The 27177-nt window shown below is 39.3% G+C and overlaps 1 protein-coding gene across 4 annotated transcripts in view; it reads right to left on the bottom strand.

Moving 5' to 3' along the window:
• EVC2 (EvC ciliary complex subunit 2) overlaps positions 1-27177 on the bottom strand; it is an 81722-nt gene that overhangs the window by 45274 nt on the left and 9271 nt on the right. For 3 of the 4 annotated variants that reach the window (XM_074587579.1, XM_074587581.1, XM_074587580.1), the window contains exons 3-9: positions 25146-25306; positions 24554-24619; positions 19837-20023; positions 17109-17218; positions 15927-15989; positions 11226-11360; positions 8810-8961 (exon numbers count right to left, since the gene is read on the bottom strand). In XM_074587579.1, coding sequence (XP_074443680.1) covers positions 8810-8961; positions 11226-11360; positions 15927-15989; positions 17109-17218; positions 19837-20023; positions 24554-24619; positions 25146-25306 — 874 coding nt within the window. The remainder of the gene's footprint in view (positions 1-8809; positions 8962-11225; positions 11361-15926; positions 15990-17108; positions 17219-19836; positions 20024-24553; positions 24620-25145; positions 25307-27177) is intronic. The other variant, XM_074587582.1, reaches the window with a different exon arrangement.

Raw genomic sequence — 27177 nt, 5'->3', positions numbered from 1 at the left:
TAGGATCAAGGGAACAGGATGTTGATGCAACACAGCAAGCACTTCAAATGGGTAGTGCAGATCCGTACTTTCTCTTAAGTCTTTCTGTTTACAGAAGTCCTTGGACTTTTGCTGACATTGCCAGCTGGTACTAAGCTGTTTACTTATGACAACTAACTTAAAAAAAAATGTGTTTCGGTTTTGCGCAAATGCATTTAAATAAAAAGAAGGAACAGAAAACAGGAGCTTGATGCTATAACATTTCCCTAATGATTGCCAGGCAGTAGTAGAAGGCTTCCCTTCATAGATTCACCAATTCATTATTAACCTGTAAAATACAAGCCATTGGATTTATTTTTCTGTTTTAATTCCTGCTTAAAGTCCAGGAGCTCTGATTTAATTGAAGCATACCTGTCTTTTGTGAGAAACATCTCATCTTGGTTTTCAAGCATCCCCTAATAGAGAACTAAGCAACACTTTAATTAATTTTTCCACTTGATAATTCCTTTACATCCTAAAAATGGTCACCTTATCCTCAGCTTGAATTTGATTAGTTTCAACTTCCAACTCTCTTTGTTTGCTGGAATAACAAGTTTTGTAGTCATTATTTTTCTGTCCTTCATGTGTGCACTGATAGATGGTGGTCACAGCACCTAATAACCCTTTCTTACTGAGGTAAGAATTCCTTCTCTCTCACCCTGGAAGGAAACACTTCACAGTTCCACCACGTTGATACATAACATAACACAACATTTATTTCTTACCACAAATGCCGGACTTTTTCCAGCATGCTTTGAAAAAAGATCAAGCCATTCCTCACCCACCTCCTTGCTATTTTTCCAGCCTTCTTCAGCAGTGAACTCAAGAACAAACACGAAAACCAAAACCCATCACAATATTTGTTTCCTATTGTTACCTTTCCCTCAGTCTTTCCACAGCATTTCTTTCTATTTAGTGCAAGTCATTACTGACTAGATCCGATTTCATTTTGAGTAAGCTTCCCATACTCCTTCTTGCCCACAAAGATAACTACGGTACCCAATTAATTCTGCTCCTCAAGATCATGATGCCAAACACAGGAGGAGCAATAGGTGTAATTCACCTGATGCTCATGTGTCAGCAAGTGAGTGATGTTAAGAGCTGTTAAGAGCTCAGGTGTATTCAATCTGCAACTCTCACCCTCCATGTTCCTGACAGCACATCTGTGAAGAAGGCAATGAAGCAGAAGCAGCACATGAACTGTTCCACCAACCCAAGGGTAATAGCCTGGAGAAAAAGTAATTACAAGCCAAAGCTTTCCCAGGTCACATCCTGGAAGACCACAGCTAGACCATTACCCCTTTTTCAGTGGCAGCTGAAGAAAGGTCATGTCTGTAAAAATTTGAAATGTACCTTCCACCTGATGTGCTCTGCTTCTGGTCTGCCTCCTCCACACCGCAGCCACTGGGAGTGAGACAAGCTCATCACATGCACCAGAAACCTTGCTTCAAGCTCTCACTCCAAATGAGAGGTTGAGGGTGGCCTTAACAAGCTGCATCAACACAGTCCTGGAGTCTTAGATGACAACAGTCAGTACAAAACAGGAATCTTGTATGTATAATAAACCAAATGCTTTCAGACACAAGTCTATCAGAAGAACAATGCTTACGATTACACAGATTAAGTGTGCAATGTTTTGTGACACCTAGGAAAAAAAAAAAATCCTAACCTGGCACTCTGTGCCTCCTCAAACCGAGGTAGATTTAATAAGTTGCTTTAAATGCTCTGCACTCTGCTTGTTACGGCAATTCATGTTTAAAAGGTCTCGCATCTCTTCGTGAGCATATTCACCATAATAGAAACATGAAAGCCAACGAAGTACAGGTAGCAGATGGCAACCTATTAATGAAAAAGATCAAAGCTTCTGTTGGACAAAGCACGCAGAGAAGGGATGAGGACAGTACAGACGGCAGGTGGTACAAAAGTGTGGGGAGAGGAAAGGTGAACAGACACACAGAAAATGAAACTGCAAACGGCAAGTGTAAAGATTTTTCACTCACTTGAAGAGGAAGAGGATTTAAAGATCTGTCAGAGAAGATCTGGGAGGGGAGAACCCCAGACGCCAAACACAAAGAAGCAGAGAGTGTGCCTGAGCATCTGATGTCCTCCACAGACCTAATAAAAGAATACAGGAAAGCAGCTAGGGTCAGCAAAGAAACAACTATTGTTAATTTAAAAAAAGAACACAACACATCACAAAAAAGGAAACCTCTCATTAGCTACAAAATAATTGTGTCCTTAAGTCTTATTATTCAAATCAGAGGCCCACAGAGGGCATTTCTGAACAGGAGAATTAATAGCTGCTGAATTTAACAGTCCTAAAATGAACTAATGGCTTTCTGACACATTTTTAAAACAAATTCAGAGTTCACAAAGGTAAGAAACTACTGTGACACAACTTTCTGAAGTCTAAAGGGGAGAGAAACATCAAGTAAACTCCCCTTCGGTAACATTTTCTCACCAAAACAGAAAATTTTCTTATCATTTTCATAAGACTTATCTCTCATCTGCAAATGGTAGCCAATTAGTAGCATACGTATTACAACAGCATCCAGAGGAGAATGGAGCCCTGTGGTAACAGTTCCCGCAAAAGCACCTCTTTGTGATACACAATGCTCCTGAAAAGTGTGTAATTTATGGCTATTTGTGGACAGTTTGTCTCCACTGTCCCAGACACCCCGCTACAGCCATGACTCAGAGCACCAGGGCACAGCAGCTGCACCAGCTCCTGCTGGAGAGAGGAATGCAGCCGGGGAAGGACAGACAGACACACAACCATCCCCAGCCCGGTGGTACCCACTGCTACCACCTGAGCCAGAGCAGCACAGGTCTCTTGCATCCGCAGGCACGGTGCCAATGGTACAGCTGCAGTGAGGAAGGGAAAAGGAGGACAAAGAAGCAGCATTATGGTCTGTGTTGCCTTGTCACACTTCAGAGAAGTGAAGATGGAGAGAGGGTCGGACAGGCAGAGTCATACAGCCGAGACGTGAAACAATCTGTGCCACTGCTGGCTTTTGTAACAGTAAGAGAAGAAAACCAATTCAAGTATAACGGGCAAAGGTCTTCAGTTGCAGATGTGGTTTGTTTCCTAAATCATCCATTTATTGAGGGTAATACAACTTCAATAAAATGAGCTGTGTTTTTTTTCTTTCTTGCTTTTTTTTTCTTGGTTTTTTTTTGGTTTTTGTTTTTAATTGCTCTGCCAATGCAGACCCTGTGTGCAGTGCTGTAGCTTCCTCCCTTCTGCCTCTCCCCTCCTTCTTTCCCTCCTCTGCTTCCCACACTCTCCTGCTGGGTCCAGTCACAACAGAGACTGCAAACGCTTCAGGGCAGGGATTTACACAGGCTGTGGCACGACAAGGTGTAAATCTTTGCAGGAGACCAAAACTGTGCTGAAGTAGAAGTAGAGGTAATGGCATAAGCTCTGAATGGCCACCAACAGCTACTGACTGCTCAAATTCTTCATCTTTCCCATGCCAGAGCAGGGCATGTTGCCTTTCCCTGGTCTCTGCTTGTGGCCAGGCTGGGCACAGCCTGCCTATGTTAAAGGAGGTCTGAAGATGCTCTGTCCTACACCAGTAGCTGTACTGGCCTGCATCCAGCACTGTACTGGCCTGCAGCCAGCTCTGAACTGGGGGAACATCAGTCTTGTGACACTTAAACAGCTAAGCGTAAACTCAGCATAGCTGAAACGTGAACCTCCAGAGAATACAGGACATCTCCTCAATAGGTAAAATTGCTAAGAAAGGTATGTGATGATTATCTAAGGATGCTTTCACAGGGATGAGTCACAGGTTAAGTTTAGCTTTCCAGAAAAAGCCAAGATGCTGACAAAACCATAAATAGGATTCTCATGATGTATAGCCAAAAATTTAAAAAAACCCACAAAACTCAAGATGATGATAAATTGAGCTGAGACACCAATGGCTCTTCAGGGAAGAAAAAAAAAAAAAAAAAAAAGATTAACAAAAACCTGCCAAAAGTCTAAGCACTAGATTTGGAAGCAGTTTCACTATCGAATTCCTTTAACTCTCCACAGCAACAGAGAGAAGGCATTTCAATTCTTAAATTAATCTGTTTAAAAAATATTTGAGAAATCCTGCATTTAAGAGACTGAGAACTTCTGTTTTGATTGCAGAAAATAAGAAAACTGATAAATTAGTGATCTTCATCAAACCAATTAACCAATTTTAAAAGTACAGCCAGCTACAATACAGCTGTTGCAACAGAGCTCAGACAATGGTACTTCACTGAAAAACTACTATGCAAAAAGAGCGTAAAAAAGACTCCAGTCCTGCTTCCAGTGAAGTCGTCATGCATTTTGCCATTGATTTTAAAAGCACCAACTTCAGCCTGGATACTAACAAAAACATAAATAAATATTATGGCTATATGCATTAATGCCCGAGGAGCTTCCAACTTTGCTGTGATCTACTCAGATTTTTCTGATCTACTCAGACAGGGTGAGTATTCAGATGACAGGGAACAGTAGGAGATACCAATCTTCTTTCAAAATGATATGGAATAAAGCATCACTAACAGCACCGCTCTCAAAAGCGGACTGTTTTCTGGATGAGAAAAATTGTTCTGGGTGGACAGCAGAAATGACCCATATAATTCTGAACAAAATTTCTTCATAGTTAGCCAACAAAGAGAAGTGCCATTTTTAAGATGAAAAGAAGATATTAATTCATTCAAATTACTTGCTTTCTTCAGTTCCCCTGTCTTATGGACTCCTGTCACCTATTAAGCATTTGAGTTTCTCCAATGGAAAAAAAATGTATAGTTTACACATTTGTCAAGTTTATAACAGCATGCATAACACAGAACTACAAATTCAGCGTTTGGTGTTCATTCCATGTGTATTCATTGTATCTTATCGTTATATCAATGTGATATATTCAGGTCTAACTGCTGTGAGAATGTGATCTTTTATTCTTACTTTCCATTTGAATTCAGGGTTAAAAAAAAAAAAACAAAACACATTTGCTCCCTAGCAAATTAAGTTGAGATGTACAGCAAGAAATTTACATTTAGAAAGAAAAAGTGAACTTCTAATATGGTAGTAAATTGTTTTTGACTTTTCTGTCAAGGCTCTCTGGAGACAGTTTGATCCTGTTCTCTAGTACATTGGCCTCAATGCTCTCTACCATCAGAAAAAATCAGCTGCAATACATGCGTATTGCTTAGCGATTTCACGAAGTAATTGGCAGTATGCATGGCGTATCAGCAAGCAGGTTCGAGTTCAGCTAGAGCTTTGCCAAACTCAAGGAAGCATAGCTATACAAAAGGAAGATGAAAAAGAAAAACTGTAGTAGTGGAAAGCCATTTAAAGAAATTAAGTTGCCTTTAACATATCTGTATCTTCTAAGACTATAAGCATGATCAGATTTCATCACGTTGGACAGAAACCCAAACTGCTCAGCTGTCTTCATATTCTGTTCTAGACATACAGAAAAAGACACCCACAACGTTTTGGAACATGATCTTCTACTACACACATCAAATATTCAAATCATATAGCTTCTTCTTATTGTCAGTCATTGCCAATGGGCCAATATTCAGGAAGATACACAATAAGGAACCTTCTGAGAATAAAAGCCAAGCTATTTTGCTCCATACTTGGAGCATACATGTACATCAAGGATATGACTTATTAAGACAAAACTCACAAAATGAGCAACTAAGAAGCTTCCTAATGAAATATTAAAAGTATGTTTTGTTCTCTAGCTAATCCTCCTGACATTGCAAACTGTTTACACTCCAAAGATGTCCCTGTCCATAAATATTGAACACATGCTCCTAATGTATTTGCTAAACAATTTGGCACTGTCACTTCATAGAAGACATCAACTATTAACATTGCTTTACGTCATAAAGAGGACAAAAAAATCCCATGGCTTTTACTTTTCTGAGTAATTTTCTCATTTGTGTCAGGACAAAAGAACAAAGCACCAGAGTGACTCCACTGGTGTTTACTATCATAGCGCAATTTAAAAAGAATATACCAATTACGTTGTCAAGCTTATACATAGGGTCGTAGAGAAAGTGACACATAGCTGCACCAATACATGCAGAAGGAATTATCAAACTAGCATACAAGCAAGATGTTGTTGGTTGGTTGAAAAGATCTAAAGTATCAAAAGCTTTCTAACAAAAGCCCCTATACTTTTGCCTCCCCAAACAATAAAACCCAGGATTATGATGCTAAAATTCATATTGGTATACATATGACATGAAAAAATTGTGCTCAAAATACAAGTCTGGTTTTTATCCTCAGTATACTGCCACTCCTATGACAATACAAACCTCGTTCCCGAGTTCCTTGCAAGAAAGCCCAACTATTCTATTGGGTGATGATAAATGTAATAAAACAAAATGCAACATTGTTGAAAAGCTGATTGTGACCACAATTAGTAAAATCACAACACTTCATTCAAACAGAATCCACTCAAATGACTGCAATTATCCATTAATAAATCACAAATGCACCATCTTTCTTTTTCCCATTACATTTTGCAAATCACTATCCTTAAAGTAGGTAATTCAGTAAAAAGAAGGATTACTCCATTCTGGTTTTAGCCTATATCACTGTCATAGAAGCTCCTAAGGCAACGGTCCATTGTTTTTTCTTTGTCTTTGGAATCAGCTAAAAACCTGGATAACATCCAACAGTTGATGAAGTACAAGACTAAAATAAAACGCTTAAGGAATATAGATCAGAAATTAAAGGACTGCTTTACCTCAACTTGCAGAATGCATAAGGAACCAACATTACCCTTCCAAACCTATGATTCTATGATTACGAGATGAGGAAGCATCCTAAGCTAAATATCGAAGTGTTAACAATGAGAGATAAAATACAGGGTGTATTACAGCTACTGAAGAAAGCAGAAACAATATTGCATTTATTTAACATAGACATTAAAGTAATTCTGTACCCTTTCTGACCAACAAGACTAGGATATGTCACCCACCTCCAGACCCCTACAGCTGAGCTAATCAGACCAGGCTTCAGGGTCAGTCGGAGCAGCACCCATACAACTCATTTTTGGAAGTCTACTTTAGGATGAGAATAATTATATCCTAGAAGTGCCCTTTTTCACCCCTGAGTAAAAAAGGGAACCCAGGGCAACTTGGTGTAGGAGTTCATATTGCAGAGATCCTCACTCAGTCAGACAAACTGCATCACCAGTACAAGAGGAGAAGAACAGGTGTGTAGTAACTGAATACACATACTCGACGAGTGACAACAAAAAGAGGGAAAGAACAAAAAAAACCCACCACTGTAAGTGCATCTGCGTGTCACCTCCTAACAGCAAACAAGTCAGAAGGTCCAGTTTAAAACTACAAGAAACGAGAAGAACTAGGATAATCTAAATAGGGATCAGGAATCACTCATTGCTTTTGTAGAAGGAACCGCTATAACTCTGGATGCCTTTGTGGTCCATCTACTATCCTCATCCTGGAAGAAGGAAGATAACTCAGAAGATGAAGAAGGTTGAGTGTTTAATGGGCATCTATTTTATTCACTGCAATGCTCTACCTCCTTAGAGGCAGAGAACATAGAAACTGTGAGGAAAGAAGCAGAAGCAAGAGAGATTTGTGCTAACTGCATAAGAATATTAAAACTTTAGCCCCTGGATACATACTCATGCTGAGAAATGAATCCTGTTTTATGGTTTTAGAAATAATCCAGTTATAAACATAATCCTATCCAAAGGTTTGCAAGAATATTTACCTTTCTAAATCATTACATATCTGCAAATAGTCCACCATTATTTTTTTTTTTCAAACTAGCTAGATATTCACTATCACTGAAATAAATTAATACTAGAGCAAGTTAAAAAAATGTTTGATTGTGTTCTTACTATTCACATAATGATTTTCAGGATAAGTCTTCTCAAAACCTAAACTGCTATATAGTTATAAAAGCAAGGACCAACGTGCAATTTAGACATAACCCGATTACCAAGGAAATGCAGGAAATAATAATGCTGTTAGTTACCCTTTAAGAAAGAAAATTACTTTCATGGTCCTGTAACTTTTCCTTTTCAGCTTCTACAGATTTTATAGTTGCATAATACTGCCTGTAACCTGACTTGCCAGAAGCTAACGGTAAGACTGAACAAACAAAATGTGCTCTGTCCTCACATCAGACCTTTTTATCAAATTCAGCTGAAGAATAGATGACCTTTAACAGCGGCATGTTTCTGTCAAACAGCCCTGACTGGCCTTTCAACAATATCAGGAGAGTTTCTCTGCTCTACCCAGTGGTCCTTACAATTGCAGCTACGTGGTATCTTTCTGGCAGCACTACGAACTGTCACTCTTCAGATTCCGATCCAGGTGTTTCCAAAATATGCTACTACACAGCAATGCTGGCACCCACTAGGGGCTCTCTTTTCTAGGAAAAAAGCCACCCTCTTGAAAGCAGAACGTGTTCGGCAATAGCAGAAACTACTCTTTCAACATTTTCTTGCACAGAAAAAAATTTCCCTTTACTTAATGAACAACAGAAAGGCAAAACTAGATGTTCATTTGGATTGGAAAACATGCATGCCTAAGGCCCAGATGGAGCTGTGACTTCTACAGGTGAAGCAATAAGAAATATGACGATTTTTAGTTCCCACAGATGGCTATTTAATACAGTTCAAAAACCTAAGGTAGTGCAGTCATATGCATAAACATACACTATGAAAAAAATTAAAGGGCAGATACTCAAAACATATTCAAAGGTTCGGTTGCTGATAAATTTAACAAATGTGATGTAATAGCAGTGAATTCTTACTCTTCTAAAGCCTGAAGCATATTCCCAGATTCTTCAAAGGACAGAATATCGATGATTTGGTCGTTCATAATTATATCTTCACTAAAAAGATCACCTGAATTAAACTGAGAATGCTCCAGTTTGTGATTTTGGCTGAGTTCATGCCGTATCTCCTAAAAAAAATAAAAGAGGTAAGCTTCAGATTATAAAACAAATTATTACTAAGTATCTGATCTAATTTATTGCGGGTAACTCTGGGTGAGAAGGTTCCTACACACCATCAAGCTGTACAGCTGAAAAGGGTATAAAGAGATTGTGCAATTCAGATATGTATCTGAATACAGGCTGGGCAAAGAACGGATTGAGAGCAGCCCTGAGAAGGACTTGGGGATGTTGGTTGATGAGCAGCTCAACTTAAGCTGACAACGGTCGTCCACAGCCCAGAAAGCCAACCACATCCTGGGCTGCATGAAAAGAAGCATGGCCAGTAGGTCAAGGGAGGTGATTCATCCCCCTCTACTGTGCTCTGCTGAGACCCCACCTGGAGTACTGCATCCAGCTCTGGAGCCACCAACGTAAGAAGGACATGGAGCTGTTGAAGCACATCCAGAGGAGGGCCACGAAGATGATCAGAGGGCTGCAGCACCTCTCCTATGAAGACAGGCTGAAAGAGTTGGGGCTGTTCGGCCTGGAGAAGAGAAGGCTCCGGGAAGACCTTATAGCGGCCTTCCAGTACTTAAAGGGGGCCTACAGGAAAGATGGGGAGGGACTTTTTGTCAAGCAGTGTAGTGGTAAGACGAGGGATAACGATTTTAAACTGAAAAAGGGTACATTTAGATTAGATATTAAGAAGAAATTCTTTACTGTGAGGGTGGTGAGACACTGGAACAGGTTGCCCAGGGAAGTTGTGGATGCCCCATCCCTGGAGGTGTTCAAGGTCAGGACTAGATGATATTTATGGTCCCTTCCAACTCTAATCACTCTATGATTCTATGATCTGAAATCAATTATACTACTTTTGGTTTGGGCTGAACTGATCTGGAATGCAAATGAAGAAATGAATGGAGATGATGGAAGACTTTACATTGACTTCACTAGGCTTGTTGTCCAGCCTGCTCTAGGTGAACCTGCCTCGGCAGGGATGTTGGACTAGATGATCTCCAAAGTTCCCCTCCAAGCCCTACAGTTCTGTGATTCTAGGAGGTTATCTTTCACTATAAACTTTCTAGGCCTTTTTTTTTTTAAATTATCATGGTAGACAAATTGTATGTGGCAAGATTACAGTATTATGAGGTGAAGAACATGAAAAAACTAATCCTATGAATGACGGAAGTAACTCAGGTTACTTCACAGTTCAGTGAGACTCCTTTAAGACTCAGGGCTAATAAAATTACTATACAAAAACCCACTATAAATATCTGATGCTAGGACTAAATTGGCCCTTTTTAATGATTTCATTATCACAGCTTTTTCTGTAAAAAGAAACAAGGCACGCCCTTTTCATTTTAAGGGATTATTTTTTCAGGCATAAAAGAAATAAACATTGTTAATGCAGATGTAATTTTCAACCACAGAAAATAAGGCTGGATGTGATTTGTGAGCTCCTCTGGTCAGTCCAGAGCGATGGGAGATCCACTGCTATCCGAGCAGAGGAGCAGTTCAAACTTCTGAGCACACCCCTCTTAGAGGACTGCTCCAATCTCTGTAATATTCTGATTGAGATTTCTAGCTCCCTCCCATTTAAGTTGCTCCACTTTACATAAATAATTAATAGAAACAAGGGCTGGAAATCGGGCCAACTTGATGAATATTTATCAGACACTATTTTCTCTCTCTGTCCCAGTATGTACTGAAATACTTTCTCCAAATTGGCACAGCTTGGATAAAGAACACTGAAAATGCTCCACCCCCAAACCCAACTGCTTTGCTTAATCACTCAAGAGATAAAGGCACACCCAAGGAACTGAGACCTAAATTCAAATCCCTATTCCTGATAATCAGAAATACAATTTGGACTGGACCCAAGTCTGCTGTGCTCGAGGTGAGTGGTCTACTCAACTGGGCAACTGCTTATAACCTACAGACATCCTGCCTCTCATTTCGAGGGACGGAGAGGAGGAAGAGAGGAATACAAAAAGCAACTAATAGCCAAAGGGTAATCTCCCTCCAGTCTGAAGCTATCACAGAATATCATCCAGGTACTGACAGCAGTTCTTTTGATCAGATTATCATTCTTACACTCCCCTCTAAATCTGATTGTGCTAAAGATTAGAAGTTGTGTAGATTACATTACCAGTGAATCCAATCCATCACTTGGTGTCTTTTTATTTATCTTCAAAAACTCTTTAGACAATCTGTATTAGTTAGCAAGTTATATCATCAGGTAAGATCAATGAAAAAATTTAAATAAGGTACTGTTACAGATAGTATGACTCACCTGGTTTTTACTATGGAAACTCCATTTTAATATTGGCGTTCGGTAAACAATGAAAAAAATAGCACATGTCAATACAAGGGAAACAAAAAAAGCAATGAAGAACCCTGAAGCATGGATGGCATGGCTGTACGAAACCTGAAATTACAAGACCATATTATTAAAACTACATTTTAAATATATATAAAGATCAGACTAAAAGATTGTAACTGTAAGCAGCATAGTAAATTATTTTTAAATGGCTTCACATGACTCCAGGGTTTCTCAGCATTGTTATAATTACTACATTTTTATTAATATTTTCAAATAAGTGTCTATTTTCCATTGGTTTTCAAGTCAGCATGGTTTGTTATGATCACCTAGTCCAAATTCTTGTGTAGTTCCAAGTAACAGAACTCCTACAGACTGAATTCTAGGTTCTGTGACTTTTGGGTGTCCTGTACTTAATAGTCTGTTTTCCAGTGTTGCCAAACTCTCCTAAGTCTGCCTGAAATCGATGGCATTTGATGTTGCTTAAAGGCTCTGAAAAAAATCAGCAGAAACACCAGAACCGCGAGCCAGCTAACAATTTTGTAGGCCTTTCACTTTAGCTCTTAATTTAATCTTTAAATTGAATTGCATTAAAAATTAATTTTTACTTCATGCTCCACGTAGCAAAAGTTGGTTCAGTGTTTGTTTAGTTCTTTGAGATCTCTGGATAAAAAACATAGCACAGCTATTGGTATAATGTTTCACCACAAACTAATCACTCTGCTGGGGCTAGAGTGTAAATAATTAACATGCTGCTTGCAAGCTGGGCTTGGTCATCCCTTGGAGTAGAGACCTGAGAGCATTCCATGGAGTCAATGTAATTTTGCATAGGAAGCGATTATCAAACGCAGTCCACAATTTGAAAAGGATTTATTCCAATTTAACAGCAGAATTTTATCCTTTTACTGCCCAGTTGTTCTCTCTCTGGTATGTTTTTGTACACTGAAAAACTGTCATATCTCTAACTGAAAGGAACTGCTTCATGCCAGGCTTTGTTGTTTCACAGACTCAGCTCCTCAAAATTGCAGGAGATGCTTCGCACTCATTGATTTCAACATGATCGCCTAATCAAGGACAGTATCAAGGAGCATCAAGGAGATCACCAAGACATTAATACAGGCTACTATTTGGCACTTGCACAGTTCCTAGAAGGAGATTCAAGGTTTATTCACAGTATTGTACATGTAGAATCAACAATTGCTCTGACTGACAAAGGTATGCTTGGTTTATTTTTTTAATGTGCTTAGTCTAAAATAATGAAACCCTTGAAGCACTTTGAGGTCCACTATAATGTTTTGGAACTAAGTATTTATCCAAGTAAGCCAGCCATGTGCCAAATTCCTCCTAATACCTTTTAATATCATTAAGTTTTAAATGGAAACAAGAAAGAAAAGAAAGAGAGGAGCAACACATTAATTTCCCCAGTTCTGTGTGTAATTACCAACACATTGTCTAAATTTTTTTTCTTGATGTAGCTTCCTACTAGTTTGGCCAGTTGCTTCCATTATGCTCGCCTGTACCAGGGCTGACTGCTAAGGACATCCAGCACAACTAAATGAGCATCAGTACCAGCTCTCTCCTCCTCTGACTCTGCACTGAACCCCAGTTCCTTGCCATGAGTTCAGTTAAAGCTGCATCGCTTTGCATCAAAATATCGTCATCTTTAAATTTATTTGAAAGATGATTATGTAAATATCAAGTAACTCCCTCCCCAGTGTTTAATCCCTTCACGGATCAAATGTGTTTAGCTCATTCCCCTTGAACAGTCACAGAGCATGACTTGGAAAAAATGCAACTTCTCTTAAGTCAATCTGCTGTCTCAGCTTCTCCATTTGCACTAGCTGGTCAAGAGGGAATCACAGAAAGGCTCTCCTTGAGCTTTGCCACACCAAGGCTCTGCCTGAGGTCCCACCACTTTCAAGAAACAGGAGATGCTGTAGATAATACTTAGGGAAAAAATTGCTGCTTTGGAACCACTTCTTCACTTTGTCTGAATTCACTTGCATTTGTCTAATTTGCAAGCACTCTGTGAAATTTAGGGATCTCTCTAGGCTTCTGGGTAAAGCAGGAATCTGGTGAGGCTATGGTTTCAGTGAAGCTGAAATGAAGCTGGTTAAGTTTTGACGAAGAAAAAGTGCTAGCTAGGGAATGATGCTGTGCTTTCTAAGTAAAGTGAAAGGCGAGATCTATGGCAGGACAGTCAGTCTGCATCAGAACAGGCAGTTCTGTCAGAGGTTAAGCAGTGATGGAGAAAAATCAACAGGGAATTATCTGTGCTTTTATCCTTAAAGAAAATGGGTTCTGGAAGGAGAGTCCATGTCACTGGGGGGCTGTAAACCCAAGGAAGCGGACACAGCAGCCACCTAATGGCATCTGAAGCATCACAGCTGATGCTGTGGGGCAGGTGACAGAGCCCCCCCTACACAAGCCATGGCGTAGGACCAGCGTCGGCACTGCAGGCTGACCTTCAAACCACTGACAGACCAGCGAGCTTCAAAACCCATACCCTAAGCTAACTTCTTAAGCAATCCCAACAGTGGGAAGAGGCATTACAGGCCCAAGTTTATTTCAAAAACTGCTGTGCTCCCACTGATTTGAAAGAAGCTGAGGGAAGCAAGCCTAGTAAAAATCAGAGCAAAGTAATTACTATCATCCATCCCATGCAATGTGCTTAGATGGGAGAACTTCCTTTTGCCCTTTTCACTACAGCTTCCTATTCTGCATCAACATCACCCAACCGAGGGCAGAGGCAGGCAGTACTCACAGCCCCTGAAGCAGTGTGGGAAGATATCTGGCACAGACACTCAGATGAGCAACACCCATATTTTTTTCATAACCCACAAAACTACCTTGTTACAGGCAACAAAGCACTTTCTTCCAGTGGTGCAGAAGAGAAGATCCACAGGGTTTGTACAACTCAAAAGAACAGCACAGTAGCTAAGTGTACAAGCAAACTATGTGAAAGCTGATAGGACCAACTGCCATGACTACGTAATTAATACTTCTCTTTTCTGTCCCAAAAGTCAACATTTAGTATTCACTTAGTAACACATGTGTGTTGGCTTCACCACACCCACGAACAGGTTTAAATAATGATTTTTCATAAATAAAATCTGAGATTGAGAGCATTTATGACAGCTAAAGATACAGATGAAATATAATATATCACACCTTTTTCAGCGGATCATAATTTCCTTGCACAAACTGATTTCATTCTGGAACAGCTTATGTTTGGCCACAGCCCAAAGGCAAACATTATGCATGTGAAACATAATGTGTTCCAAAATTTCTAAGCTTTATTTTTCAAAAATTAACACTATTCTCCACACACTTTTACCACTTGTTGTAATTACAAAACCTGTTCATTTAGTAAGTTCAAATGAAGCTGACCAAATTTTACCTAACTGTGGAATAGTCCCCAAGAACTTGCTGAGGTCTAACTATCAGGTTCAAGTTGGAAAAAAAAAAAACATACCACCACTAGGAAAGTTTTAAGTATAGTAATAGATTGCAGGAATTTTCATGGTGGGCTGAGACCAACATAGCTTACAGTCTTAGCTTAGACATCACCAACTGCTGCAGATCAGTTCACACTGAACTCTACAGTAAACCATTCATGAAGCTATCTTCCTAACCCAGTCAGCTACTGCATGGCTTATACCTTTAAGGCTAAGAGTTTCCATAAAATACATTTATTGTAATTTCAAGCATAATTCTTAGCTATACAAATGTCCAGTCCTTTTAAATCTTACTAGATCTTCATCCAGGAACAATGAGTTCTCTAGCTCATGCACAGTTGCACTTCATATCCTGTTTAATTCTGGCTTTAACAGAATGGGCACTTGATCTTCAATTACGAGAAAGCCAAGCCTGGACTTATATCTATTACACTAATACAAGTTAAGAGGGCAAGATATCACAAATAATCCACAAGAAAGCCACAATTCCTTAAAAAAAGACCCTTTGCAACACAGCAGACTGTCAAGGTAATGAAGGGTTGGGCGAGAAAATCAAGTTTGATGAAGAGATTACTCTCTAACAATGAAACTGATGGGTGCAGTGGGAAGTTCTCTAATAAAACATTATCTAGAAGAATAACACTGTTTGCTGCAATCAATGTAGTTCGGACAGTTTATTTAGCCTCTTAGAATCCATGTTAATTCAGAAGCCAAGAACAGGAAGTCATATTGGAAGGATGACTAGAAGTCAAACATAAACTATGCCTCTCTCACTGCAGTTTCATTTCTCAGGGTCCCCACACAGCTATTTTTTGATTTCTGTATCAGCATGATACAGAAACCTTTTCTCAATAGGTGGAGGATAACTCCACCCTTTTGGAAAGGCAAAAGGCCTTCTCTTGGTGGCTTTGCACAGAAGCAGGTGAACATATTCCTCATCACAGTTCTCTGTGCCTGGACAATTCTTTAAATGAAAAAACATGGCTAGGAATATAATGGAAGCTTGTAGATATTCCATATTTAATATTGCTGCTTTAATACAACAAAGACCCTTTATCTTGACTCCTTAAAATCATACACAATCAGAACTTGCGTATGATTAACAGCCAATAGCTAAGTGATGAGATGTAAGTACATCCTCAGCTCCTAGGATTTAGTTTAGATTGTCCGTAAGTTTAAGAAGAGAGTCAATATAATACCAAATCATAGAATTTACCTTGGTCTTTTCTTCTTCAGTTATGGTGAACGATGTTGTCAATGATACAAGATGTGTTTTATTCTGAGAGATACAAAAATATTACAAACATTAAAAAATGCGCAGAAGCCACTGGCAAACAGCTCAGAGTCTCTAGAAAAGCTTCTCCTTAGAAGATAAGCTATACTTCTCATTAAGCTTAAAGCTGAAATAAATCTGATAGGAAAATGCAGTGCACTTAAGGGTAACACTAAGATGGAAGCAGCTGCTCTGTGGGACACGCTCTGCTTCTAAACACAGAGAGGCATATTCAGGTGCTCACAGAATTACATTTTTCCATTCCTGTAAAATCTAGGTTGACTGAAAATGCACAGAAAAGGAGCCAAAGTCAGTGCATGTGTCTCTACTCTTAAGACTCCCTGTTTTTTGAAGTCTTGCTATCTACCACTTTAGTACCACTCTCATGCACACTGAACACTTGTTCCTCTAAAACAAAGGAGATACAGCAGTTGAAATGAAAATACATCTGCAGGTTCTAATTACATGCAATTATGAAAACCACAGAAAAAATACCAAGACGTATTTAAGAATCGGAAAATTTTGCTTCGGAAGAAACCACTTGTCCTGCCTTAGTCCCGTCTTCTACTCAAAGCCGGGCTAACTCCGGCATTAGACCAGTTTTCTCAGAGCCTGGTGCAACTGAGTTCTCAAAAATTACCAACGATGTACATTCTTCAGCTTCTCTGAAAAATCTCTTTCAGAGCTTCACAACTGTCATACTAAAAAAGTGTCTTCCTCATAAGCAAGCAAGTTCTCCTTTGCTGCAACTTGTTTTTTTGTTAAAAGAAATTATTTTCTGATAAAAATATGGCAAAACTTTCAATTTCTTACAGACTACAGGAGTGCACACCTAAGTATGTGGAACACCGTTATTTCCAGGACACATAGATAAACTGGAGAGAAATACAAAAAGTAGAGAGAAAAGCTACAGGAAAACAAACATACTTCACCTATTTAAGGAAATCTAGGAATTCCTAAGCTATGAAGAATAACTCATGTATTTATAAATTCATGGTAAACAATCAGAAAGCCTAAAAACCTCATTTCATTACACGCAGGCCTCATTGCTTAGACAGACAAGAACCACCTTGGAGACTTTTTACAAAAATTTTGAAGAGCAAAGTAAAGTTGCAAAGGGAATACCTGTGATGAACTCCTGAAAGTTAGCTTCACAGGCAGCGTCAAGACCCTGCCATCCCACATTTCTTTTGCATCAAGAAGTGCAGAGTAGTTGATTGCAAAGTATTCTCCACCTGTTAAGAGAAAAAAAGCCCAACTGTGTAAATTGAGCAGGTGAGATGCATCTACCAGTGCAATAGTGGCCTCTAAGTAATTGTGTATCTGGATGTTATAAACAGAACAGTAGCTACATTGCCTTGAAAACAACCCAGTAACTGCTGCACATCTTTTTTTACACAAGAAGACTGGGTGTGAATCTCTGAAGGGTTGAGCATCCAGCTGAGCTCAGCTGCAGTTACAGATGTTTGCAAAATTTGAAAAGCAAGTTCAATATGAATAAAACATCTGAGGAGCTTTTTAGGTTCCCCTTTAGACTGTGCTTCCTCACCAGCTGAAGTGCTCTCCTAGGAACCGAGCTGCAGTAAGCTCACATTGCTGACTTCAAGGGAATTCAGCAAAGGAGGCAGCCAGAGCCTACCAGCATAGTCCAGAGAGGAGGGATGTGGATAGATTTGCTCTTTCCCAGGAAAATTTCTCAAAGATCACTAGGGAAGGCTTGTGACAGCACTGGAGCTTTTCCTTTCCAACACAGCAGATGCCCCGCGTCCAGAGTAGACAGTTCCTCGCCAATGGCCACAGGACCCAGCAAAATCCTTTGTATCTGCTGCCTCTAAGAAGTCAAGCAAATTTGGCCCAGAATCTGGAAACTGCACTAAATGATGCCTCAAGCTACTGAAAAGCAGCTGCTTTGACTGATGCTAAAACTCAACAGAAGATGTCACGGTTTGGGCCAGGTTGGCCAATGACAAGGAGAGGGAGGAGAGAGATAAAGAGATTTATGAGTTTAGGAAGAACTAAACTAATAAATAATACATAATAAAATAAAAAGGAAATAATGAAATAGATGCGATATATACAAAACCATATCAAGCTCCCAGGGAGATGTCATTGGCAGGCACTGGGGAAGTCCCAGACTGGATTCAGTGATGAATGGGAACTTGATACCAGATCTTGATTCAGGAATGCACGCACGGGGATCAAAGGCAGAGGAACAGACAGGGTCCTCCTCAGGCATCACTCATTGGGGAAACAGAACCACTCCAGAACCCTCAGCTTTTATAGTGAGCATGGAGCACCCTGTTGGTCAGTTTGGGTCGTCTGACCTGCCCCCTCCTCTCCACAGGTGGTACCTCCACGGGGTAAACACCGGACTCAGCTGACCCTGGTTGCCACAGCAACAAGCATCATCAAGGGCCTCTCTCCCTGAACAGGAAGTTAGCTCTGCTCCACCCGAAACCATGACATATACTTAAAAATAATTATTTTTTTTTAATAAAATGGACAGCCTACATAACAACCACTAACTGGTTGGTTCTCCTCCCACTGAAACCAAAGAGAAATCTGACTGAGATTGCAGATGAATTTCAATTCACAATGCACTGAAAAATTATTATGGCTAACATGCAGCATGACAGTACATGGGCCTGTGCAGGCATAGTCCTTCTGCCCAGCCCTAGTGGCAAGGTACAGGCTGAGTCCAGGACTGACATAGTAACAACCAAACCTTAAGCTATGCAGAAATCTTTCTGCCGGATTTTCTTCCACTTCAGTATTCTTCATGCTGATTCGTGCAATGTATATGGGCTGGAAAAGCTAGCTTCAATTCCAGATACAGAAATTTCAAATTAAACAACTGCTCCAACTTGGTTTACTAGATCAGCTCTACAAACCATTCTTCTGTTCTTTCTCGGGGATCATTCTTTCTTAGGAACTTCTGTTGAGAGTCAGCAATTCCTTGACATTTTCAAAAAAACCACCCCTATAATGAGTACCACTACTCACAGTGCTGTTACTAGAAGTGGAGTCCAGCTATCCATTTGCAGTCAGGCAGCAGCCCCAGGTCTACCTATTTCCCTTTCCTATTTGGAAGTCTTTCACCAGTAAAACAGTATCATAACCCTAGATACTTCAACCATAAGCAGATATTACTGAACACTTCTGAAGCCCCAAGAGAAATACCATGACTCTCAAAAGCAAGCTGATAATTTTCTACGTGCTTGTGCTTAGGAAAATGGAGATAAAGAAATCAAAAAACGTAAAATTTTATGAATGTGCAATGATCCAACTGCTACCAAAGGAACAGACTGTCTCCAAGAGTAGAACAGGCTTCTCTCTCTATTACTTGCTTTGATTTTATAATTTGCTCAGCTGGGGAAGAACAGATACCGAGAAGAGCTGCCTTATTTCTGATGAATCATCTTGCCTGCTTGCATGGCCTTTCGCAATTCCAAGGTACCTCAATGCCTCAGCAAGCCAATCTGCCACACTTGGCTTGAGAAGGAAAACTCGTCATGTTGATTAAAATGGCTTGTGCAGCAGCTTTTAAAAATATCCAAAATGAACAAATACTATCATGAAAGACTCAGTTTCATTTTGACGGCAGCGACTTTGTTACAGAGTACACAGGCTCACTTCTGTGCCTGGGAGATCAGAAGCAGTTCAAAGGTGGGAGCCAAAATGTGAGTTAATAGAACTGTAAACTGCAGCACGAAACCTTTCCCAGAGTTTTTCACCTGTATTAACTGATAATTGGAGAATTTACACCACCATAAATAAATAAATAAATGTTGTGATTTGAACAGATGCTCATCCACACATATAACCGGGGGTATTTCCCTGCAGATTTTCTTACCTTGCAAGAACCTTTTCCTGTAAATCTGTATACCATCTGTGGTCTTATTGCCACTGTTTTTTTGAACATGTAGACCAGTGATATTATCCAGGAGGACAAGATCTGTAATGTTTGTTGAGAGCAGCGTGTTGGTGTTATTAATCAGAAGTGTAATGTATGCAGTTTGAGGGTCATGTTCAACATCCACCTGAAAACAGAAATATTAGTATTAATGGTGCAAAATGGCTGTATGTGCATCTTAACAACAAAATTCATAGTCTTGACTACTAATAAAAGTTCACTACACCCGTAAACTTATTTTCTGAAGGCATTCTGAACGACTTGCAAATGGCACTACACTCAGTTTGATCACAATCTCCCGAGGAGATTTTAATCTTTGGTATGTCAAGCTGTTGCTTGGAGACGAAAGGACAGAAAGCCAGAAGTTGGAAACCTAGCTCATGCAGAGCCAGAAGTGAAAACAAGAATTTGAATATCTCCGTGATACCTCATACAACACAGAACTGGATCGTAACTTCATAACCAGAGTCTGGAAAATTCTTAACTTTGAACTTCTGTACCACACGGATGTTTCTTTTGCAAGCTGCCCTCAGTGCAAATTTATTCCCTCCATGCAGTTTTGGTCTCTATTTCCCTTTTTTCACAGCAAACACACTCTCCAAAGGGTGCCGGCTGCCTCGATTCACCCTTCACGTGGGAGGGCTGATAGAGCCACCAGTGGACGTGGGAGTTCATGGCTCTGCTTCCATTTAGTGGTGAAGTTCATAAACTAATCACCAGTCTCTAGCAACAAGCGCTCATGTGGTTTTATTTATTTATTCCATTAGGCCATTAACTCTTACTGAGTAATTATACCCTCTGAATGAAATTACTTTGAGCACAGAGTCTAATAACAGCACCAAATTAACACTTAAATAAGTGACCGATGTATGATTCAGGCCCAGCCTTCTCTTTTTATCTTCTCCTTTTCAGAAACTGTCTACTCTGTATCTAGACACCAGCAAATATAAATAATAAAGCTGCTCCCATAGAAATGAGTTCTAAAAATACGAATTGTGATAGACTTCAGAAATTACACCAGAGTTCATGGTAGCCAGAGTGTTCAACATACATAGTTATGATTTCATTGTGCACCATCAATCTCTGCATTTCATATTCATTTAGTATAGAAATAGATTACAGTTTTAGGGTATCTTATGAATCAAGGAGAAGAAACAGTTTATTGAAATTATTACTGCTTAGTTTGCATTTTTCTATTTACGTGACAATAATTAAAGTACATTTGAATAAATCTGTTTATATAACTAACTCCCCCTAACTGCACTAAATATTCCAAAATCATTACAGCAAGTTCAATCTCAATTATATTTAAAAAAATCTTATGGAGGAAAAAACCCAACTATTTATTGTACTAGATTCTGCAAATATTGTCAGCATGTATAAAAATAGGCTTAATCATATTTGTGAGGAAAGCATTACCAATTTCATCTGTTTGTATATCATGAATTACATCCCAACTTTCATCCCAACTTTCATCAGACTTAAAATCATCAAATATTAAAAATGTGATATATTTTTCGGCAGATTTTCTCTCTCCTGGTTTCTGAACTGGCATGATGCAGACAACATGCCTTTCAACCTTTCCTGTGCAGTCACAAAGGCTAGAAAAACTTGCTTTAAAAAGCACAAATAAAATGAAAGAGGGAAAAAAAGCCTCAAAGCCACATAAAGAAAATCCAATGCTACAAAGCAGAGACCCTGACCCAAACACCAAAACAAGAAAACACACCTTGAAAGATCCAAGGTTCAAACTGCACGAATTGTTAATACTCTATCATGCTCCACAGTAAGTGTGGATGAGCTTGTGCAGACAAACATGTGCACCAACAAAAGAGGGACCTGGGGAAACAGGAGGAAATATTTTCCTTCATTTTCCCATAGCTTTCCCTTGCTTTTCTGTGAGATGAAGGTGAAAACCGAGGATTTCAGGGCCTCTTCCTGTGCTTCCAATCATGCACAAATATATTCCTTTACATTTGGGGAGAGGGGATGTAAACAGTGATTTAGATAAATTCCTACAATAAAACAGGCAGAGAAAGTAGCATGTGTATATTTACAGGCAGGGGTGGAATATGGCAGCATTAGTCCTCTCCTTCCCCGAGGCAGGAGGTTTAATGCACGCTCCCACAAACTGTTCGTTCTCTTTCTACAACCAATTTTGCGCCTTCTCTTAATTTTGTTTCATTTAATAAAATTCTTAATTCAGTAACTAAACAAAGCAACCCTTCAGAGGTATCCCAACTGTACCCCCTATCTCCTACTGCAGTCTTCCTCAGGGGGCCAAAAGGCCACATCTGTTGCATTTCTGATTAATATAAATACATGTTTTGCATTCTTTATTTTTGACTGGCAGTGAATTTTAAGCTAAATTGCAAAGGCGTTGTAAGAATTTGGATTTTTTTGGATAGCATTGGAGAAAGCAGTAGATGAGAATCAAGCAGTAGGGAAGCTCTTGGGTTTGACCTCTCCTAGAAAGAACCTCCTCCCTGTGCCACTGCCACTGGGATCAGTGGCCACTGGATATCTCCTTTAAGTTGTTCTTCTGATTTGTCTGAAGATGTTTTTTCATGCTTTTGGATCAGGTGATTATGCTGCCAACCATCTTCAGGAACCGAACCCAATGGCAGCCACTGATGATACCTAAGTGCATACTCCATTTTCTCTCTGCCGCTGAAGCACACAGTGTGTGTCATCACCCCCTGCAAGCGATGTCACTTCAGGTACCTGGGAGAGTGGAATGCAAGAACCAGAGCAAGAGCAAGAGCAAGGACATATTAGGAGAAAAGAGAGGAAGAAGGAATTCCCATGGAAGTGAAAGGAACGCAGGATCTTTGGGAATAAGTTAGAACAACTAGTTACAGGAAAGGAGGAAAAAAATGAAGGATTTTGTATCACAGATGATCTGCGATGCAAGAATGCTTAGGAGATTGAGAAACGAGACAGGTAAATGTGTTAAAAGCCAAACAGTCAAATTTAAAGATTTACTTAATCTCTGCTGAAGATTATTGTCACTGTGAAGTCCTATCACAGAACAGTTAATGTCATACTAAGGAATAAAGCTTTTAAAGGAGCACATTTCTGGAAAGAAGGAAGGGACTGGGTGCTGGAAGCATAGGTAAAATTTAAACACCCCAGTTTCAATAAGGTGTTGGAAAAATCCTGCCTCCAAGAAGTAAACATATGTCATCTCCATGCTCATGGTAGGAGGAGGGAAAACGTGCAAAATTAACTTTTTTCCATTTAAAAGAGCTAAAGACCACCATATGGCCAGTCTGTCTCTTAGCAGGAAAGCATCTGTTCAGACGAATTAGGACTGAAGCAGATGACAAGGTAACCAAAGGAAAATAAAATGTGAACTGTATTTGAAGGTGGAAGATGATCACATACAACTGCATAGTTTTCAGTAATTTACAACTAACAGCACTGCAAAATTCCTTTCTGATAATCCTAGCATCTACAACAGACTATCTTTCATCTTGTACAGCAGGATTTCACAATTTTTAATGAGCTTGTGTGAGGCTGTGCTATAAATAGCAGAAAAAAACAACATGTAACTGTCTCAAACTCTCTTTCTGAGAAGCTCTGATACAAAATTTGGGAATCTACAGCTGGAAAAGCAGAAGATTCTGTGTTACTGCTTCTTACACCTGAAATGCTCACTATTCAGCCTTGTTAATTTCGATATGCAGCAATTTCAATAACAACATTATAGGCAATTAGTGCCATGAGATGTTATGCATATTCATTCTTCTCTATGCAAATGATCTGATGCAGGTTGTAATGTCACCTCTTCTGTACTGGTTACTGAATCCTCTACCCTCGTATGCAGCATTTCAGTGGCTGAATTCAGATTTGTCTTAAAGTTGGATGCGTTTTCGCTCTCCATAGGACAGGTACGACGAACTGTCTCTAATTATGAAAATTCAGACTTATTTCAGCCGGTGTAAAAAAAAAAACAATGAAAAAAAAAGTAAAGGAAAAATAACAGTCTAGGTAAACCTATCAACCTATGCCACATAAATTAAAAATAAAATGGAAGGTTTAAGATTTCCTTATAGTAAGGAGGTCTTTGCTCCTCATAAACATTTTATACCAGTCAAATGAAAGCTTTTTTTCATTAAATACTGTGCTGTAGCTGAGTCCCACTGAATATGCAGACTAGGACACACTGCCCCTTTTATGGCTGTATGACGGGATGCCTAAAGACACAGTGGGCATCAAAGGGCTCAGCGTCCCATTGTTCAACAGGAGTCCATGCTTGACACATGTACAGCACCCATGGCTGAGCCAGGAGAGTATCTCAGAAGGCTTATCTCATCCTCTGAAGAAGTATGTCTCTATTTACACCCAGCCTTGTGGCTGATTTCTAGGGTTCACTGGGCTTTGCCCATTTATAGTTCTACAAATTCACACTGAGCTATTTACTCTGACCACAATCCAAAATCCCCTAAAGTCTGAGAGAAGACTTCACTCAGTTCCTTCAGTTTTAAATCAACATTGCAAAACTGTGCCTCTTACAGACAGTGCAATCATCTTAATATCAAAATGGACATTCTCCCAAATACCCAGCATGGGCACAATTCTGTTTCCACTTTTTAAAGGACATTTGGATGAAAACTTCCCATCAAATTAACAAGACAAATGTAAGAAAACTTACCACACCACATTTCTGAAGGGTTATTCCAAATCCAGAAGACATTGACATATTGGACACATCTTCAGGCTGTGGAGGAAGAAGAAAAGTCTACATAGTGTATGCAAATATCATAATTCACAAACTGCAGCACAAGTCAAATTATGCAAATAATGAAATGAGAAAAAAATTTTAAGGGTATTAATCAACTTCAAATTTAACAGCTTTGTTATCCCAATAGTTAATCTTTTTTTCTAGTCCAAATTTGTATGAACTTATTCCCACAAGTAATTACTATTATGTTAATTGATGTATTCATCTTTTGGCTATCACAATTCCCTAAAAAGTGCACTATGCACAAAGTTCATCAGACTATACAGATGCGTTTCATTACTAAACGTCTATCAGAATTTACACAGCAATCACATAGCTGTATCTGTCACAATAATTCTTTGGAAGTCTCACAACTAGTTGGTGTTGCTGAAGCCATCTCAAGTGAACATAATCACCTGAGACAGTATTAGAAATGGGCAGTAAGTTCCCAGCAATGTTCACTTTTGATATAATTGCTACAATCCTTACAAACATTAAAAGTGGCAAGCCATCTTCTACTGACCAGTTGGTGATTAACAGAAGACTCTCGTTTGAACAAAATCTTCTTTGTCCATGAAGGTATCAAAGCAAACAGTGAATGGCTCCACTGATCGTCTGGGGCTGCAGATGTCAAGAGCCGGTGAGGGGCTTCACTTGCTTGAATGACAAGAGGTAAGTGCATTGCTGAAAACCAAGGCGACACTCTGTATTAGAGCTAAAGCTGGCTCCTGTGCGGCAGCCCCTTGGTGCAGGTTACAGACAGTGCACACAGCAACCAGCACACTCTCCCTCAAAGCACTTAAAATCAATACAGGTAACAAAGACATGAGGCCAGACAGGAAACAGAGATGGGATTCACCCCACAAAACCCAGCAGGAGTTAGAACAAAACTGCTTCCTACCTAAGGAACTCACATATACCCTACAGAAAACTCCTTGCCATTTAAATGTGAAGCATCTAATGTATTAAAAGGTTTCAGCCTTATATCGACTGTTAATATTTTCAACACAAAGAAATTTTCAGCAATGCATAAATAATTGAAGCACTCCACGACATGAGTGGCCTCAGTGCTAAGGGTGTTCTGCTTCAAAGATTCAGTCTGCCAATTAACCATTAACCATGTCAATACATATTCAAAACAAAAATACTTCTCAGTTGAGTAAGGGTCTCAGCTACGTTTCAGCTGAATTGGAGTGCCATCAAATCAAATGCTCCTCAATTTAGTAATTAGCAATATAAATGCTAGCTTATACTCCTACATTTTTATGAAAGATTAGTCCATGATATCACACAAAATTACAAGAGCCGTTTCAAAATCATATCACTTTCATCTGCTAAAGTGAAAGCACCTATGACATTAATAAAAGGAGCTTATACTAAAAATCAATAATTTAATATACCAAATTGTCAAAAGGTAAAGATGCTGAATGAAGAGAAAAAATGTCATGAAAATTTCAAAATGATAGTTGGCTCTCTATGTTTAAAGAAGATACTTTTTTTCATTCTTTACATATTAGTTCTCATTTATTACTTATTTTTAAATCCCGTATTTTAATCATTAGCAACTTATATTCATGTGAACAAAAACTCTCATTGAAAAGCAAAGTTTTTTGGCAAATGACATTTTTCTATAAAGTTCTCATTTTTAAAAAACCTATTATATGTTAATGAGATATGAAAAGCTGAAGATAGTTGAAAAGCTGAAGACACTAAAATCTCATTAATATGAGAAGGAGCATTTTTTTGAAAAGACACTGCTTTGTTGGAAGAACAATACAGTAGAAAAGACACGCACAGAGCATTCAGAATTGGACCCTTAGAAGGAGGTCCTATAAAGGGCCTCGAAGCATTGATGCACATGAATCACTGAAAAGATTTCTGTTAACCTAATGAATGAGATGCAGTCCTACTGCTTACAGAACCCAGACGGACACGTGTATCTTGGGGAGTTTCACTGTCTTCCCATGCTGGAATAGCACGCTTTTTATTTGGGAGGGAGTGGTTTATACTGGAGAAAATTGTGGATATATGGGCCAGGAGAAGCTAGCTGTTTATATTTTACAATCAGCTTTAATTCACTTCTTTAACTTAAATACTTAAACCACTGTTAAACAATGCAACAGACTCAGACTAATTTAGGGACTGCAAAAATAACAGGTAAACTTGGTGGGAACAGTAATGTGTGTAATTGTAATACCAAATGCCTGCATATCTTTGGGGTCAGAAGTTTTTCAGGGTAGTCATGCAGGGCATATTTCTGTTTCAAGATGAAGCAACAGCCCAAATCACTCAGGATGACACCAGTGCTGAACTGTAAGTGCAGTACAGACCCGCTGGCTACCAGTCTGAGCCTACCTGGCCATGGCAATGCCCAGCAGATCCAAGTATCATACTATATCCCACTTCCAATGGCTCTAAACCTATGTTCTGACTACTGAATCAAGCCCCTTTGCAGTTTTGTATAGATATATCCAAACATTGAAAAAGATTCATTTTACATTTGCTGTGTCTCATATATTAATGCAATTGCCCCCCCATTCCTATGGAGGTGGAGC

The sequence above is a fragment of the Larus michahellis genome, chromosome 5 (genome assembly GCF_964199755.1).
Source record: "Larus michahellis chromosome 5, bLarMic1.1, whole genome shotgun sequence".
Classification (NCBI taxonomy): domain Eukaryota; kingdom Metazoa; phylum Chordata; class Aves; order Charadriiformes; family Laridae; genus Larus; species Larus michahellis.
Note: the sequence above shows the minus strand (reverse complement) of the source record. Positions and strands in the feature narration are given on the sequence as shown.